Here is a 17,992-nt window from a genome sequence, read left to right as displayed (position 1 = left end):
CATTTTAGTTAAGAAGGGAGAAAAGGCGTCTTATTCCTGCGTAACCGTGTTTTCAAATGAAACGCAAACAAAATAGAGACTTTGCACAAAACGTGAACTTTCTTCTAAGTAGAAATGAGGAGAAATTAAGAAACCAGTACTGAAATGCCTTGTATTAGAAATCATGTGTGTAACGGGTTCAAGTGTTTATTGAAGGTAGATGTTAGAGTTTTTAATCTCGGGTTTCGGAATCGCGCTGGTTCGGGATTGTTCCGGTCGGTCCAGTAGCGACGAGATGTCCAAGCCCGGCTCAGGTGCGCGAGGCAGCCCGAGCGACAGGCGTCCCGTTGCAATTAAGAAATAAGATCTCCAGCGCGCACGAAACCCAGACCGAAGAATCCTGTCGCTGTCTTGTCACTGCGCAGTTCTGTAAACTATTCAGGAAAAGGCAGTTCTGGGAAATTGAGACGGTGGTGGTGTTGTTTTTCCATGGGATGAAGGCGTGAGAGCGGGCTCGCTGCTGGCTGTCGACAGCCTCGGGGATCAATCCCAATTAATTTACTGCTCATACGATTTTAATCGTCTTTCTGACAGATGTCAGTGTATGAAAGAAGAACGCGTTGGTTGATGTGAAATAACCATCACGGGATTGAAAGACAGAGGTTCGGGGGGAAGCAGCTCGCAGAGACGCCGCTAGAGGCCCTCCGAGCCCGGCCGTGCAGGAGCGACGCTTCCCAGCTCTCGGGCGGGCGGACGGGGGGGGGCGGAGGCAGCGAGAAGGAGCCGGAGCCGCAGCCGTGCACAGAGCGCGCTGCCCCTGCCGCCGGTGAGCACGAGGCCAGGCGGCGCTGTGACCCGGAGCCCAGGCGCGGGGGGCCACCGCGCGGCGCGGTGCCGGAGCCGGGGGGAGGGAGGTGCGCGCACACTCGCTGGCAGAACAGCCCCGGAGACGCCGGCTCTTCCATCTGGTCTCCGCAGCCAGACGGGATGGCTAAGGAATCCACGGCCAAGGGTAAGAAGCGCTTGCGGCTTGTTTTTTAAGAAAGGAGGAGTTTTGTTTGTTGTTGTTGTTTTGTGTCTGTTTTTGTGTGTGTGTGTGCGCGCCCGTGGTCACAGGTAGCACGGGTCGCTCTTGCCCACGAGCGGACAGACGTGCACGCAGACTGACACCTGGCTCCGCGCGGAGCGGAACTGCTGGAATGCAGCGCCCCGCGGGGCGCGAGCGGGTCGGGGGGTCCGTGACCGCAGTGGGGGGCTGTGGGGACTGGCGAAGGGGGTGAGCCCGGCTCTCCGTGTGGAGCGGAGACGGCAGAGGGGGAGTGACAGTCCGCGGACTTCATTTCTGTCCTGCCACTTCCAGCTATGTGCTGAAACGGTGTTAATGTTGTGTTCCAGTTTGCTGCTGTTTTTGTGTTTTTTCCACGCGAGCGTGGAGAGCAGTTACGGTGCTCGTCTACATGTACACGAGTCGTGCCGGCGGGCATTTGTCGGCACACTTTCGTTTCCTCACGAGCGGATAGAGCCGAATACACAGCTCACCCTTCATGCGCAAGAGAAAACACACGCCCACACACAGCCTCCCAGCCGCACGCACGCGTGCACTTCTTCGAAGCGCCCCTTTGGTGTCTCTTAAATGAGCTTTTGCACAAGTCTTGAAATCTCCCCTGCACGGGGTGGGGGGGGGGGGGAGGCGCGCGCACGCACGCACCCTGCCCTAGCCCGTGCAGGAAGCGCGAGGGGGTTGTGGCCAAGCTGACCTGCGAACGGCACGAGCGCCCGGGCAGATCCCGGGGCGCGAGAGAGGAAGCGCCCGTCCGAATTCCTGTGTGTGTGTGTCGGTCCGCAACCCGAGACGAGCACCGTCTTCCCCCCCCCCTGACGATGAGCTGGTTGACCACTTCGTCCACCTGCTCTGGTGCTCGGAATGGCTGAGTAGGGACAGCCGCAGCTCAGGAGAGCTTAGCTCCGGTCCGGCGCCCACCGTTCAGTGCCCAACGGGCGGCGGTCGCCTGCGCTGGTCCACCCGGGACCAGGCTCCGGCCGCCCGGCACAGAGTTCGGCTCCATTTATATTCGAAGCGGGTCGTTTGTGTCGGAGCTCACACGCACGTGTCGCAAAAAAAAATATCGACGTCATTGTCTTGAAGGATCTCGGCGGAAGGGCGCAAAGACCTGCGCTCGTTATCTAACGCAACAGCTTCTCATCGGAGTTCCAATCAGATAGGGAAGTTAATACTTCATTACCATCGTCAAGACGTTGAGCTTTCTCCCGTCTTCATAGTGGAGGAGACGGAGCACAGAGCGCCTTGTAGCAGTCGTGTCGGGGGTTTAAAACAGGCAGGCTTTCACAGGCGAGAAGTGTTTCTGTAACGTGCGGAGATTTCCCTGAAGCAGCACTAAAATCTTGAGAGGCAGTTCTCTATGCACTTTCGCGACATCACTAAAGCCGAGCTCAAATGAGAGCTTTGCAGTGAAAGAAGGCATCTGTGAAGTGGATCTCCGGAGTCCGGGCGAGGCTCCGCAGAGCGGCTGTAGCGGCCCCCGGTGAGAGGAGACTCAGGGGCGTGTCCGTGTCCTTGTTCGCGGCCCGTTTGTGTCTCGCTGGATGCCGGAAACTGCGTGGTTTCAGTAGGAAAAATGACACCCAAGAATAAAGCATCCTGAAAGAATTGGGGAGAGAAAACTTGGGTTAACACGCCTGGCTCCGTCTTTTCGGATGGGACGTTAAACCGAGGTCCTGACTCTCTGTGGTCATTAAAGATCCCCAGGCATTTCTCAAGAAGAGTAGGGAGTTATCCCCGTGTCTGGGCCAAATTTCCCCTCTCGCTCTTTACTGTGGCTCTAAATTGTCCCCATGTATGATTGGCTTGCTCTGGCCCTGCGATGGACTGGCGTCCTGTCCAGGGCGTACCCTGCCTTGCGCCCGTTGCTTGCCAGGTAGGCTCCAGCTTCACGCGACACTGTATGGTATAGAGCGGTTTGGCGACTGAAATAACACTTGGCTGAAGGCCGACCTCCTGGCCAGAGGACGAGGGGGCTGGGAGCCCCCTGCAGAGTGAGGGGTGACCCAGGGGCAGCTACAGAGGGGGAGGTGGGGTGCACAAAGACGTGTGCGAGGGAGAGAAGGGGGTCCCGTCCAGTATTGACAGTGGAAATGACGTCGGGGGTGATTGCTAATTACTGACAGCCGAGTGTGACCGAACTTGGCTGTTGTCATCCCCCACCTTTTCCAATCGCTGTTTTGGGGGTGTAGGGTCATCGGCCATTCAGAGAGGTCACCCAGGCGCCAGGCCCTGCTTTGCTTCACTTTGGAGGTCAGATAACATCAGGCTCCAATGTGGCAACGGTGCCGTTTCAAAAACTGCAAGGCGCAAAGAGCTTAGAAACATGTTTGTGGGTTGTGACAGTCCAGAATGTCCAGCCTCTCCGAGTCCTGGGCAGGGACCTGTCTTCGCCCTTCACCAAGCAGGGTCCTCTGCCCAGCCAGCCAGCCAGCCAGCCTCTCGTGCGATCAGAAGTGCTGAGTAACTCGTCCTGCATGGTGCACGTTGCTTCCTGACGCATTTTCCGGTGGGGGTGGGGGTTGACACTGCAAAACTTTCAGCGCAGGGCGTGGATTAGCTGTGAGCAACATCCACTGTATTCCCGTCGAATGCTGTCGGTACCCTAGATCCGAAAAACCCTGCAGGCCGTAGAACTCCCTCCGGAGGGGGGAAATAAATGGGGCGCCTTTTCCATGTTCTTAACGGCGGATTTCCCAGAAGCCCGATTAAAGTTTTTTTTTAAAATCCGCAGAGGAAAAAATAATTGCGGGCTGATTCCCCCCGCGCACTGGTCACAAGAGAGCCCCCCCCCCCCACACTCCTGCCAGTGTGGACAGTGGAAATACAGCAGGACTCCGAGGAGGGGGGCTCGGTGTTTGATGGCCCTTGAGTGAGCCTCTCCCAGCTTTTAGCGCCCACTCGTGTCCGTCATGCTGCCAATCAGCGGCTTAAGGACTGTAATTGCTGTGATTTCGCAAAACGGTGTTCTGATATTTCCCTGGATTAAAAAATTAAAATGGTGCTTGTTCATTTTTTGCATTGGCCGTAAACAGACGATGAGTTATTCCTAGGGCGACAGGTTTCAGTGCTGCAGAGGATTTCGTTAATGCGAGCGTGAATAAGCGCATTGATGTATTCTCCGGGAGGTGCGGACCCCCCCCCCCCCAGCTCTCTGAGAGAGGGGGGAGGATGCTCCGGTCCTGTCCGGGGACGGCGCGGGTAACCTGTCCTCGGGCAGCCCCAGAGCTGCCCATCACAGCAGGCGTGGGCGGGCTTGGCACCCCCTGGGCACCTACCTGCCCCCTTCTGCTTTTTGTTGGCTGCGAAACCTGCCTGAGTGTGGCTTCCCAGGCCTGGGGGGGGACAGGGGAACAGCAAGTTGCTCCCCCCGGACGGCCAGGTGCCGAATGATCTAGGTTGAGAATATTAATGATCAGCTAAACACGTCAGGGGCTGCCTGGGATATACACAGGGTGCAGCCCTGGGCTGGACGTCATTCCGAACTGTTGCTGCGAAGCTCAAGGCAAGATGTGTGGGTCTGATCTTATTTTTTTTTTTTCCGTCACTTTGAATTTTAGCAGCTACAGAGGAAACGAGCTCGGAGGGGGAGACCTCAAGCCACAGATACAGTCTGGGCAGCTCAAAGTGTGGGCGTGCTGACGGAGCAAATGTAACGCCTAGAACGAAAATAAAACCTGATAAACGTAGCGTCTTGGTTAAAGACAGCCAGGCTGTCACCGTCAGAGGGGCTGTGTGAGTGCTGGAACACGACGATGTAATTCTGATGCCTGTGAGGTCCAAGCAGGCAGCAGTCAGGGCCTCAGTGCAGGGACGCTGGCTCTTGCTGTTTCTTGAGTCAGGTCCTGTGCTGATGGCGACCTCCGACCTCCGACCTGTGACCTGGGAGAAACCAGTGCAGACCTCACCCAGCCCTCTTCCCTTCCTCAGCTTCCTGCAGCCTTATCACCTGGGGAAAGGTGTAGACTTGTTCTGCCTGGGCACCGCCGGGGACGGATGAATGAATGAGCTGAAAAGGGAGCTTGCTGTTGTAGGAGGTCGGTCGCCACTGTGCTCCGTGCTCCCCCTTTCTGTAGGGCATGCTGGGGGAGTGTGTTTGCCAACATGTCTCTCAGCTGGCTCCCGCCAGCTCCGCTGCACAGCCGCGTTACCCATCACACCCACGCCGGCCCCAGGCAGGCCAGCGCCTGGCAGAGGGGCTCATCTGTGCAGTTCACTGAGCCGCGCTGGACATGGCGTGAGCAGAGCGCATCCGAAAGGTCAGAGCCGCTGCAAGCCGAGGCGCAGGGAGCTATATCTGTCCTTCGCCAAAGGCGTGAAAGTAATTAAGCTCAAAACAATTGAACGCATCTTGGCATCCAGAATTATTGAGTGCTCAAGCGAAGGAAGAAATATTGTATGTGAGGTGTTTGTAAATACGAGAGCCCTGCACTGTTGGCAGTGGCCATTTTTACAATTGATTTCTGCTCGCTAATTAAATTTCAGAAATGTGACTGAAGGCCACTTTTTTTGTTTTAAGAAGCGCAAACGCTAGACTGAATTCTCTTTTAACGAAGGTTAATGGCACCGAGTGTTTATTCATTCATGCGCTTGTGAACCTCTCTTCTGCGTTTGTGTTAGGCTGCAGAGAGGGAGGGAGGGGTGAATAATCAGGTTTTGGAGACCGAAGCAGGGCCTGTCTTGTCACATTTTTTAGCGCCTAAGATAATAAGAAAATGAGCCCAGCGCTCCCCGAGAGATTCATTTACTGTGTTCCATTTGCCTGAAACGTTCCATTAAAAGAATGACCCCGCTTGACAAAAAAACTGCTCGTGCGGTTAAAAAAAAACGCTCTCTCGTTTATCGGACATGATGCGAGCAGATCTGGGACTCCGGAGTTTTTCCGCTCTCCTCTCTCGGCTCTTCTGTGGATCTCTCGGGCGCCGGATGTCGGGAAAGAGGAGCGAATCCGGCAGCCCAGGGCCGAGACGTCAGGGTCCCCGGGGGGGGGGGCAGTGTGTCTGCAGGATTGCCTTTTAACAGCCCGGGTCTTAACGAACCAAACCAGCTCGTTAAGCTGGTGGGATTAATTGAACCGATTTGCCGACTTTCCCCAGCTCCTCGGTGCTGGGGCTGTGAGGAGCCCAGTCGGACACCACCTGCCTGGAAGGGGCACGCTCCTGTTCTGTTGGTTTCTGATCTGTCAATGCCCTGCGTAGAACTCAGGGCTGTCCCATTATGTACAGTCAGGAGGGAATGTTTATCCATATATGGTGCAGAACACACACACAGTAGATGTTTATCAACCACTTCCCTGGCAGACAGAAGTCATCTTTTTTTAGCAGATTTAATAAATAAGTCTGAGCTCGTCCATCTCTGTGTGTACAATAACTGTTTTTAAGTAAACTGAAATAGGGGTGAGCTCGATGCCCATGGGCAGCTGGAATGGGATAAGGGAAGCAGGGAAATGCAGTGATCTCGGCTGCCTCTTCTCTGTCCCTGCCCCCCCAGGCTAGGCTGACCGGCCCAGAGCTGCTCTAAGCTTGTCTTTCACGCACAGCTGCTGGGAACAGTAAATGGGCGTAAAGTGACTGTTTCAACAGCACCGTGGGCTCCTGTGTGAAGATCGCTTAAGAGCCCAGTGAAAAGCTGCTATAAGAATGCTTAGCCTCCGTCATTATTAAACTGACAAACAGGCGGTTGTTTCAGGTTCCTGTGAGGTGGCATATGGATCTGTCTCTCCCGCTCTCTCGCACTGCCAGTCAGTGCTGCAAGGGGTGTCTCTCTGAATATCGGCAGCATGAGCATGTTTGTGTGGGATGTGGTAACCAGAGAGCGATGGAGAGAGTGTGTCCAAGGTCAGAGCAGAGTCGCTGAGAGAGGGGAGGCAATAAGAGGCGTGCTAACAGAAGCATGAACTGAGGCACTAGGAGAGGGGCAGTGTGGGCTAGTGGTTAGAGCTGAGGCACTGGGAGAGAGGCAGCGTGGGCTAGTGGTTAGAGCTGAGGCACTGGGAGAGAGGCAGCGTGGGCTAGTGGTTAGAGCTGAGGCACCGGGAGAGAGGCAGTGTGGGCTAGTGGTTAGAGCTGAGGCACTGGGAGAGGGGCAGTGTGGGCTAGTGGTTAGAGCTGAGGCACTGGGAGAGGGGCAGCGTGGGCTAGTGGTTAGAGCGGAGGCACTGGGAGAGAGGCAGTGTGGGCTAGTGGTTAGAGCCGAGACACTGGGAGAGAGGCAGTGTGGGCTAGTGGTTAGAGCTGAGGCACTGGGAGAGGGGCAGCGTGGGCTAGTGGTTAGAGCTGAGGCACTGGGAGAGAGGCAGCGTGGGCTACTGGTTAGAGCTGAGGCACTGGGAGAGGGGCAGTGTGGGCTAGTGGTTAGAGCTGAGGCACTGGGAGAGAGGCAGCGTGGGCTAGTGGTTAGAGCTGAGGCACTGGGACAGAGGCAGTGTGGGCTAGTGGTTAGAGCTGAGGCAGTGTGGGCTAGTGGTTAGTGCTGAGGCACTGGGATAGAGGCAGGGTGGGCTAGTGGTTAGAGCTGAGGGTACCTAGGGGTATTTGCCTGGTATTTACAGCTTGGGAAGTGGAATTTGTTTCGAACCAAGGGCCCCTGCTGCTTGTAAAATCTGCTGTGGAGATGTTGATGAGTGCAATCCCATCAGCTGGTCTTGTTGAAGGATCAGCGTGCCTGAAAGATACATGCAAATTGTCTGCCCCTGGGAGCCACAGGGCTGTGCTTGGAGCGGAGCTTTAAATGGCTGTTCTGCGGTCGTCCCCGCTGACGTCAAAGATAAAACTATCCCGTCTTTTCACGTGCTGGGCTGCCTTAAGTGCTCCTGAGCTGCCGTGTGTCAGAAGCGCAGAGAGGCAGACGGCAGGGAGGAATGGGAAGGGAACACAAACGCACTGAAAACACGTTCTGCCCCTGCCTCTCGCTGCTTGAGCAGCTGCACCGCAGAGCCAGGCTCTGCCAGGGCGGGGAGAGGCTCGGAGCGCCGGCGCCGCTGGCCTGCAGCGTGTGAGGATAGAACTGAACCTCGAGGCCGCCCTGCTGTGCCCGTGATCACAGCCGACAGCTTTTTAAGAAACTGTACCGGTGGTGGTTCAGACTTCTGTTATGCAGCAAGTGTCTATCTGCCTTTGCCCTGCTGCGACATTGCCTCGACCTCTCTCTGCCCGCAGGGCGGTTCGCCTGGGCGCGCCGCCGTCTTTCTGACGCAGAGAGGACTGGCGCCAGTGCCTGGCGGTCGGAGAGACGCACCTGTGGCTCAGGGCGGTGACTGCTTTAATGAGAAGACTGCGGTGGTGGGGGGGAGGGGAGCTGGAGTCCAGGACGGAGGGTTGCGGGTTCTAGTCCCGTGCCCTCGAACAAGGAACTTTGCCTCTCCAGGAGCTGCACAGCTTAAACTTAATTGGGTTTCCAGGCCGTTGCTGGAAATGAGGATGTGCTCTCCATCGACAGGCCTGTTGTGAAATAGATCGGAAAAGCAGGTTTTGCCAGGAGTGAACGCTCTGCGTCTTGCTCATTTGCCGTCCACAACACGTGCAATGCGAAATATTTGGATTCAAATAAATCTCAGAAGTACCAGGAGCGAAGCAGCTGGCGGGCTGCTCTGCCTGGCCCGTGAAGCCTTGTGACCGGGGCCTGTCTCTGCAGGGCCTGGCCGCTGGCTGGTGATCCCCAGAGGCCCAGGCGGGTTTTGGATTCGCGCAGTGTACGGGCTAGCTCCCCCAGACTCTGTAACAGCTTTTTCTCGCAGGCTGTCAGGCTCCTCAACACCCTGGGATCTGCGTGCACCCACTCCAGTTCCAGAGACTCCCCCCAGTGTTTTTGTGCATATTCTATTATGTATTAGCCTGAGTAATTTGCACTATTTGCACTTAGCACTATGTGTATTCCATCTACAATGTCTATGTCAGTGCCCTGTCTGTATTTGCACTGTGGACCAGGAGGAACGATATTTCGTTCCACTGTCTACTTGTATATGGCTAGAATGATGAATGAACTTGAGCAAGCCTCCAGGCAGTGTGGCCCGGAGTCGGCTGTGTGACGCCAGGATGTGACCCCCCCCCCTCTGTGTCTTTCCGGATGGCTCACTGTTGGCTGTTGGCGAGAGCTGCCCCGATGCCCCCAGTCAACGCCAGCTCTCCCGGAGGACTGTGGGACTTCCGGTGTTCGGAAGGACGTGGCTGTCGGCGGGAGGGGCAACAGCGCCTTCCTGTGGTGGGGTCCCATGTCCTGGGCCCCTGATCCATGCTGTGAGCAGGGAGCCAAGTGGGGGAGCAAGGGGCGATTGCAAACTGGGGGGTTGTGAAGAAGGAGACGGGAAGGTGAAGCTGGTCAGCGAGCCCGAATGCTCCGTCTCGGGACCAGGAAAAGGGGGAGTGGGTCAACATGCCCCCTGCTGTTGCAAAACCGCCTCTAATCCCATGTTGTCCGGCTGTAGGTCCAAACAGGACCGAGCTGCTGCAGGTGAAGAAACCCCCCCCCCCGGCCTCCGTCTTCATCAGCTCCCTTCGATCCGATTGTCGCTGCTCTGCTCTTCGGTCTTAATTACATCTGCCACCAGCCGGTGCCTCTCGCGCGCTCTCTCCCTGTGCTTGGGAGTGCGAAGACAGGCTCCGTGGGGATTTTCCAGCTGTCGTTGTTTGCCGAGATAAAGGGTGCCGCGGTACAACCGGAGAATTCCTTGCCTCTGGGTGTAGGGCGATGGGGAGCAGGAAGTTAAAACCCAGCTGACCGCAGGAAGTCAAGGCCCTCTTGTCCATGGGCAGTCCAGGCAAGCCGTCTGTGGTGTCCGTTCTAATCTCCGCAAGCCTGAGAGCAGACACCGCCGCCTCCTGTGTAAGCTCAGCAGCGTCCAGCCTGCCTCCTAATTTGGCTGCCCTAATTGGACAACTGCATTGCCACAGCTGTGGGGTTAGGTCCGGCACTTGCACAGTAGGACCAATGGGACCACACTCCCCACGCACAGTGACCGTGCCCACCAGAGGGCGCTATACTGGCTCAGCGGTGTGCCCCTGGTGGCTTGTGTGCGTCTTCCAGGGGGCGCTGTGAGGTCGGTGCCCTCTTCAGGTGTGGACCAGCTGAGACTTTCCTGCCTGGCACCTGCTCGCTGCTCACTTCGTTAGTCTCATTTTCTGGAGAGACCTTCTCTTTGTAACCTCCAGTGTTTCTGTGCCCAAGTTTCACATAATAATAATAATTGCTCACACTTATATAGCCCTTTTCTGGACACTCCACTCAAAGCGCTTTACAGGTAATGGGGATCCCCTCCACCACCACCAGTGTGCAGCCCCACCTGGATGATGCGCCAGTCCTCTCCCCACACACCAGCTCTCAGTGGGGAGGAGAGCAGAGTGATGAAGCCAGTTCAGAGATGGGGATTATTAGGAGGCCATGACTGGTAAGGGCCAATGGGAAATTTGGCCAGGACACCGGGGTAACACCTCTACTCTTTTCGAGAAACGCCCTGGGATTTTTAACCCACAGAGAATCAGGACCTCGGTTTTAAGTCTCATCTGAAGAATGGTGCCCGTTTACAGTATAGTCGTTTACAGTACATCCCCGTCATTATACTGGAGCATTAGGACCCACATGGACCGCAGGGTGAGCGCCCCCTGCTGGCCCCACTAGCACCTTTTCCAGCAGCAACCTTAGTTTTTCCCAGGAGGTCTCCCATCCAGGTACTGACCATAATCCATCCAGCTGCCTGGGCTGTTCTAGTTTTTCCCATTCACAGTACAGGCCTGAAGCCGCCACTCAGTGCTGGAGTTAAAGCCTTTGATTGGCAAGAGTCAGAGTTCCTGTTCAGCTCCTTTTTCTAAAAAATCCAAATAGGCACTTAATCTTTTAATATAGTTTGGGATTTATGACTGACTGGCTGAACAAACGAACAGATCTTTGCGTGGTTCAGGAATTGCATGCTACTGAGGCACAGCTGCTCTTGTTAAGGGTTGTGCACGCAGGCACTGTTTCTGACAAGCTCCCTGCGTGTCTCCGAGACCTTATTCATCTGAGAGATACACAGCGCATGAATAAATAAGAGATGAGTGTGCCCACGATGCAGGCAGAGGCAGGGATGTGTGCACAGGCTGGGAGCTGCCGATGTGCTCACAGGGCAGGCTGGCGTCTGTATGTGGTGCACGTATATCCGATGCTCAGGAAAAAAAGGAACAATTAGGCTTTTGGTAAAATAATGACTTGCTGCATTTTGTTTTCTAACAAAATAAACTTTATTTCACAAGTCACCTTACAGTGAGTACATATTCTACTGAGCCAAAAGAGCTCTACTCAATTAAAGAAGTGTTGGGGTGCCTGTCCTTTTTCAGCCTGTGCAAGTGGTTGCCGGGGCTGGATTTGCCAGTAAAAGTGTCCCTCCAAGTCCTACCACTTGCCTTTTCCCTGTCCTGGCTCTGAAACTGCTGTCACCCAGTCCTCCGAAGGAGCTCAAAAGAACATGTTTTTCCTCCCACAGTCCCTTCCAGCACTCCTTCCTTGCTGCATTTTAGCCACAGATAAGCAAGAATTACCATCTTCCAGGAGCCCCCCCCTTCCTAGCTGGGCCTTGTCTCTTGTGACTCTGCGGTTCAGGAGCGATTTGGATCCTCTCTGCGCTGTTGTAGTGATGATCCGACCTCAGGAACTGGACCTCGCGCTTGTCCGCTTGTATGTTTTCCCAGTCTGTGGACTGGGTCTGTGCAGTGTGGAACTGGTTCTGTTTCTGTGTCCAGATTTCGCACAGGCAGGGCACTCTGAGTAAACCGATTTTGACTGAGCCGCATGTAGCCCGGCTGCCACGTTATAACATTCATACCTCTTTATGATCCTTCTTTTCCACCACTTAATTGGGTGCGGATGTTTATGTAATAACTCAGATTCTTTCCCATCACCTAACTCTTAACTTGAAGCCCTAACCACAGCTTTAACCCTTCAGCATGAGCTCTGACCTCTCGTGCCGCCGATGGGTTGTTTGGAACAGTAGTGCTGAATGTTTTGGTAATGTCTTATGTCTCCGTTATAAACAGTGCTCTAGAAGGGCATTCCGCAGGCTGCGTAAGCCTGCTTCGGAGAACGCTTGCTTGAAAAAAACAGAATTGCCAATTATTTTTTTTGTTACACCCAGCCCTGTGTTTTTTGCTACTCTGAGCCCCTGACCTCACACCTTCACACCACTTGATTTTTAACACCTCACAGACAGCAGGCTCGAAAGGCAGGCCTGTATATATATATATTCTGCAGGGGTGCTGGTGTGTAATTTTCTTTTTTTTTTAAATTGCAAAAATAGTCTTGTTTGGCTCCACTGAGGTTTTATTCAGCCTGCCTCCCCTACTTTGTCTCTGCCCGAGCAAGCTGTCTCTCCTTATTCCATCCACAGCGATTCAGAAATTGGTGGTTCAGGGAGTTTAATATTTCAATTCTTGCAAAATTGTTGTTTCTTGCCTTGTTTGCATAATGATCTGGCTGGAACGGGGAGCTAAAAATAGCTTGTGTACAAGAGGCAGTGACTGTCAGAAGGCCCCGCTCTCCTCGAGCTCCAGTATTAATGGGCTTACTGTGAGCTTTTCTTCAGTAACAATTTTCAAATCTTTTATTTATCGATTTGTTTAAACTTTCATGTGGCTATTTATTTTCTATTTCCATTTTACATTCAGCATTTTATCAGATTCTGTAGATGTAGACTGCTAAATTGAGATTTAAAAAGACACAGGAAAGAAAAGCGCTGTGTGCTGGAGCTCAGGAGCTGTGTGCTGGGGGTCTGGGCTGTGTGCTGGAGCTCAGGAGCTGTGTGCTGGGGGTCTGGGCTGTGTGCTGGAGCTCAGGAGCTGTGTGCTGGGGGTCTGGGCTGTGTGCTGGAGCTCAGGAGCTGTGTGCTGGGGGGTCTGGGCTGTGTTTTGAGCTCAGGAACGATGTGCTGGAGCTCAGGAGCTGTGTGCTGGGGGTCTGGGCTGTGTGCTGGAGCTCAGGAGCTGTGTGCTGGGGGTCTGGGCTGTGTGCTTGAGCTCAGGAGCTGTGTGCTGAGCGCTGGAGTGATGTGCTGGAGTTTAAGAGCTCTGTGCTGGGGGTCTGGGCTGTGTCCTGAGCTCAGGAGCGATGTGCTGGAGCGCTGGCCTGTGTGCTGAGCTCAGGAGCTGTGTGCCAGGACGTGTGGTGAGTTCAGGAGGTAGAAAAAATATTTTCAGACCTTTACATGCCAGGAATAAGGGTGAAAATGTCTGATTTTGTATTTGTTATCTTTTAATTCTGGAAGAATTCCAGGTGTTGGTCTCTGACTAATTTTGTGCTAAAGGCTTTGCTGGAAAAAAGAAGCCTTCTTCATTTTGCAAAGAGAAAAATGCAGCTGTAAAATAGGCTGCCATCGGCGATAATTGGAAATTAGCACCTAATGAGATAATTTGCAATTTTTCACATTTGAACATGTATAGAGACAGTATCTGCTGACATTTTGCAAATAAATATATGCAACTGTGTCTGCTAGGAAATTAAAATAATTAACTGTTTTTTTTTGAAAGCACGCATTGGAGTCTTTTTTTAAATAAAAATTGCTGGGGTGCTTATTTGTAAAATGGGGCAAATGGAATACTAAATCAAAGTCTGGAAACATTGGGTTCACCTCCGACCCGGATGCAGAATATTAAGAGGTGCAGTAGAATGCACACAGCCCCAGGGGGGGCATGCCCAAAGCTGTCCTGTCTGCACCCTGGCGGTAAGCATGAGGTCAGTAAGTCCAGTCTGGCCCGGTCCAGTCTGGAGGCTGCTGGCGGTGAGGTCGGTGAGGTCCAGTCTGGCCCGGTCCGCTGGGCCTGCAGGCTGCCGGCGGTGAGGTCCAGTCTGGCCCGGTCCGCTGGGCCTGCGGGCTGCCGGCGGTGAGGTCAGTGAGGTCTGGTCTGGCCCGGTCCACTGGGCCTGCGGGCTGCCGGCGGTGAGGTCAGTGAGGTCTGGTCTGGCCCGGTCCACTGGGCCTGCGGGCTGCCGGCGGTGAGGTCGGAGAGGTCCAGTCTGGCCCGGTCCACCTGGCGAGGCCACTGGGTTACTTTAAAGCTTGCTTAAGCTGTTGGACCTTAGCAGAATGTAGGAGAATGGTGGACCGATGTCCATTTGTCCTGTCATGCTTCCTCTTCCTGCTGAGATAAAATTCTTGGCCAGGGTTTCGTGCCTGATGGGCTCTGCCAGCAGCAGTCCTTCTACCTGAACAGCAGTTTCTGCATGGGGGCTGTGTTGAGTTCAGACTGCCAGACTGCCGTACAGCGAACGCCTGCACTAGTGTCTCATGTGTGCTAGACCCACGGTCACCGGGAAGCTTGTTTCAGACCTCATCAGCCTGTGTGGCTCACGCTGAGCCCCCAGACAGGAGCCTTTCTAAGATCCACACCCGTTTTGCTTCAGGCGTGATAGACCTTTCTTTCCCTCATCTCTGCTGCCAGCACGCGCGCGCCCCCGCAAGATCGACCGCACGGATCCGGAGCTCCAGTCGCACACTCGGAGTCGAGTCTCCGCCCCCACACCCCGAACCTCTCTGGAACATCCCGCCTGACGGTCAGTTAGAGCGAGGGAAGAGTTCCGCTGTCTGCGTGTTTCTCTGCATTTCAAAGTGGCACTCCAATCCAAGGTGCGTCCACCTGTCCCCCCCTGTGGCCCTAGCGGTCTGAGCATTCTCTTCCCCTGTCCCCGAGATCAAGCGTGCAATGTCATGGCAGCAATTCGATTTGTGCATTGCGTCGTTTTAATTTAATATATTTTTTTAAAAAAGTCTGTCGCCAGCTGTTCAGAAAAGCTCTGTGTTGCGTGCGGGGTGCATAGAGGTGCCATAGTTGCAGTGAGCACCAGCCGGTCCAGGTGTGAAGAGAGACCTCTAGGGCTGTTTTTAAAGGTGGGTTGGACATGTGACATCGTGCAGAGCTGGCGTGGGCACGGCATCTGATATAATACTCCCAGGGGAACAGCGGCCGGCTCTGGCTGCAGTAATTGATTCTAATTATGGGTTGTAAAGAGGTGTAATTAAAGCAAAGGTTGTTAATGAGTGTAACCGCGTCTGTAAAAAGCTTGGACTCTCGTGTCCCCGGCACCTCCCTGACCCTGCCTGATGGTGGGAGGCAGCGTGACACGGCCCGAGCCGTGCTTCACTGTGGCTGATGTGCCCTCTTCCAAAATGAGCCGACACCGCTGAAATCCGTGCTTAAGAAGCCGCCTTGTCGGCTGTATCGCTGGGAGTCCGTTTCTGGCTAGTCAGAGGTGGACGCTTGGGGGCTGGGCTGCGTGAGGCACAGCTGCTGATGATAGGCGTTCGACTCATTTGTTGGGCTCCAAGAAGATGTCATGCAGGTGTGCAGTGCGTGCATTGCCTGGCATGCAGAACTGGAGGGCTCTTTGCGTTCTGGGAGATTCAAGTGTGCTTCTGAGCACACAGCGAGGCCCCCACCACATTCCGGTGCACAGCTGTGGGTGCGATTGTGCGCGTCTAAAAACTGGGGTTTGGCTTCTGACTCACCCCCTCTCTCTTGACCTCTCTTTTATTCTATTCCCATTTCTCTCAGCTGTTCCCTCTCTCTGCTGCGCGCACACACACACACACACACACACACACACACGTCAGGCTGCTTCTCAGGTTGACAGAAAAACCTTCAGGCACACCTGCTATTTTTGGCTCTATTGAATATTCCACTGCTTTATTTGTGACAAATATATATGTGACAAAGCAGGTTGTTCTGTATTCTGCTGCATGGGCTACCGGGTTCAGGCCAAACAGACCTGCTATTTTAAACTTCCACTTCAAACATCCTTGCGGCCTTCGGTTCCTCCCAGTGCTGTTGCATATGCTCATGCCCTTTGCCCTGCAGAAAACATTCACCCTGCTTTATCACAGGCGTATTTGTGCTTTATTTGAGTTCGTTCTTCTCTTTCTTTTTAAGTGAAAGGGATACAATAAAAGAGGAAAAAAAAAGAAAGAAACTTTTGCTTCTTTTCCGGCAGCAGGCATTCTGCGGTGCGGAACACCTGTTCTGGCTGAGCTGAGCAGCACAGCTCTCGTTCCTGCCTTGTTCCTGCTGCACCCCAGCCAGGAAAGGGATAGACAAGGCTTTTCCTTGTAGATTTATTTGCAGGACAAAAGCGAGCTTATTGCTTGAGGGTCAGAATTCCTGCTCGCTTTTTTTCCCAACTAACCTCCAGCACATTTTTCAGTATTACGGTTTGCAGAAATATGTACAGCAATTCACTTCCTCATTCCAGACCTCCTGCTGCCAGTCCGGACTAGTTTGGTCTCCTGTTTTATTTGGGAGAGGAAGGAGAGAGATTCCAAACGGATTGCTAGTGTGTCGTTAATGATGGCCGGAGTCTCGCTGAGCACTTCAGCTAGAGAAGAGTTCCAGGGTAGCCAGCGGTTCTGTTCTGAAGTGGCCCAGCCCGGTACCCCCTCTCCTCGGTCGGGACAGCGCATGAGTCCGGTGAGGAACTAGATCACACAGCTAGATCACCCTGCCACTCACAACTGGCAGCCCACTGAAGCTCAGCAGGTGTGAGCCTGGTCAGTACCTGGATGGGAGACCTCCTTGGAAAAACTAAGGTTGCTGCTGGAAGAGGTGTAAGTGGGACCAGCAGGGGGTGCTCACCCTTCAGTCTATGTGGGTTCTAATGCCCCAGTATAGTGACGGGGACACTATACTGTAAAAAAGGCGCTGTCCTTTGGATGAGACGTAAAACCGAGATCCTGACTCTCTGTGGTCATTAAAAATCCCAGGGCGTCTCTGGAAAAGAGTAGGAGTGTTACCCCAGTGTCCTGGCCAAATTTCCCCCTGGCCTTTACCAATCATGGCCTCCTAATAATCCCCATCTCTGAACTGGCTTCATCACTCCGCTCTCCTCCCCACTGAGAGCTGGTGTGTGGGGAGAGGACTGGTGCATCATCCAGGTGGGGCTACACACTGGTGGAGGTGGAGGGGATCCCCATTACCTGTAAAGCGCTTTGAGTGGAGTGTCCAGAAAAGCGCTATATAAGTGTAAGCAATTATTATTATTATTGTGAGGACTCTGAGAGAGCCCTTCTCAGAGGCTCAGCCCCTTATCTGAAGATGACGCTGCCGATGAAGTAGCTTGCAGTCCTGCTGGGCTGTGTCCTCCAGTGCAGGAATGCAGTGGCTACGATCACAGCACTCCGGTGGCGAGTCTTGATCTGTCGGTCAGGAAGTGACAGGGCGGAAACCTCCATATACAACCCATCCCTCTCCGTCCTTAACTTTCCATCTCCCTGTCTCTTCACGTGAACCTGTCTGAGTTTCCCCTCCCCATCTCTTCGCCTTCACAGAATCACTCGAGCTCTAGGAGGTGGAGCTGCCGAACAGAATGTCTGCAAATCAAAAGTGGCCTTTCGTTTTCCAAATTCCGTCCCGTTGCGACGAAGGGAATTGGAATTTGTTTTAATTTCGAGAGACGGTGGTTCCGGTTCTGTCCTGCAGTGGAGACCGCTCTGTCCAGTGGAGATGGGTGGACGTGCTCTGAGACAGGTGTCTGGTGTGCTAAAAAGTCCCTCCTAAGGTACTGGAGGATCAGCGTGTCTCTCGCTGACATCAGGCACAGAAATGACAATTTCACTGATGGTGTGGCCAGCTGTGCACTGCCCCTGGTCGGCTAACAGCAAGGCCCAGGCTCGACCCGGTAAGGTCTGGGTCGTAGAACTGGACCCGAACTTAACGTGAGTGTCTGGACTGCTTGAGCCATTCGGCAGCGCTGTGAGTTCCATACTGTCAGTACTTGTCTTCTCACCACGTTCTTCACCCAGGAGGTAAACATGGTGTTGCAACAGCTTTTTTTTTTTAACGCCGCCGTTTGTTAAAAACTTAATAAACCCTGCAGTATTCTAAAACGAGCTCCCACAGTGCCCGGACCGACAGCCCCCTCCATCACTGCAATAACCTCACCCAGCCAAGACCGAGAAATTGGAAAAAAAAACATTACAGCCGGCAGTATTACCCTGACCAGAAT

The 17,992-nt window shown here is 53.9% G+C and overlaps 1 protein-coding gene across 2 annotated transcripts in view; it reads left to right on the top strand.

Annotated features, from left to right (window-relative positions):
* Window positions 1-419: 419 nt before the first annotated feature.
* The window catches only part of plrdgb (PITP-less RdgB-like protein), an 80,719-nt gene continuing 63,146 nt past the window's right edge, over window positions 420-17,992 (top strand). Inside the window, exon 1 of one of the 2 annotated variants that reach the window (XM_088907042.1) lies at window positions 420-991. In XM_088907042.1, the coding sequence (XP_088763168.1) occupies window positions 967-991 (25 nt within the window). In that variant the 5' untranslated portion in view covers window positions 420-966. The remainder of the gene's footprint in view (window positions 992-17,992) is intronic. The other variant, XM_088907043.1, reaches the window with a different exon arrangement.

Source organism: Atractosteus spatula, chromosome 27, assembly GCF_055471065.1.
Source record: "Atractosteus spatula isolate fAtrSpa1 chromosome 27, fAtrSpa1.hap1, whole genome shotgun sequence".
Classification (NCBI taxonomy): Eukaryota; Metazoa; Chordata; class Actinopteri; order Semionotiformes; family Lepisosteidae; genus Atractosteus; species Atractosteus spatula.
The sequence above is the reverse complement of the archived record's forward strand: the minus strand, read 5'-3'. Positions and strand labels throughout refer to the sequence as shown.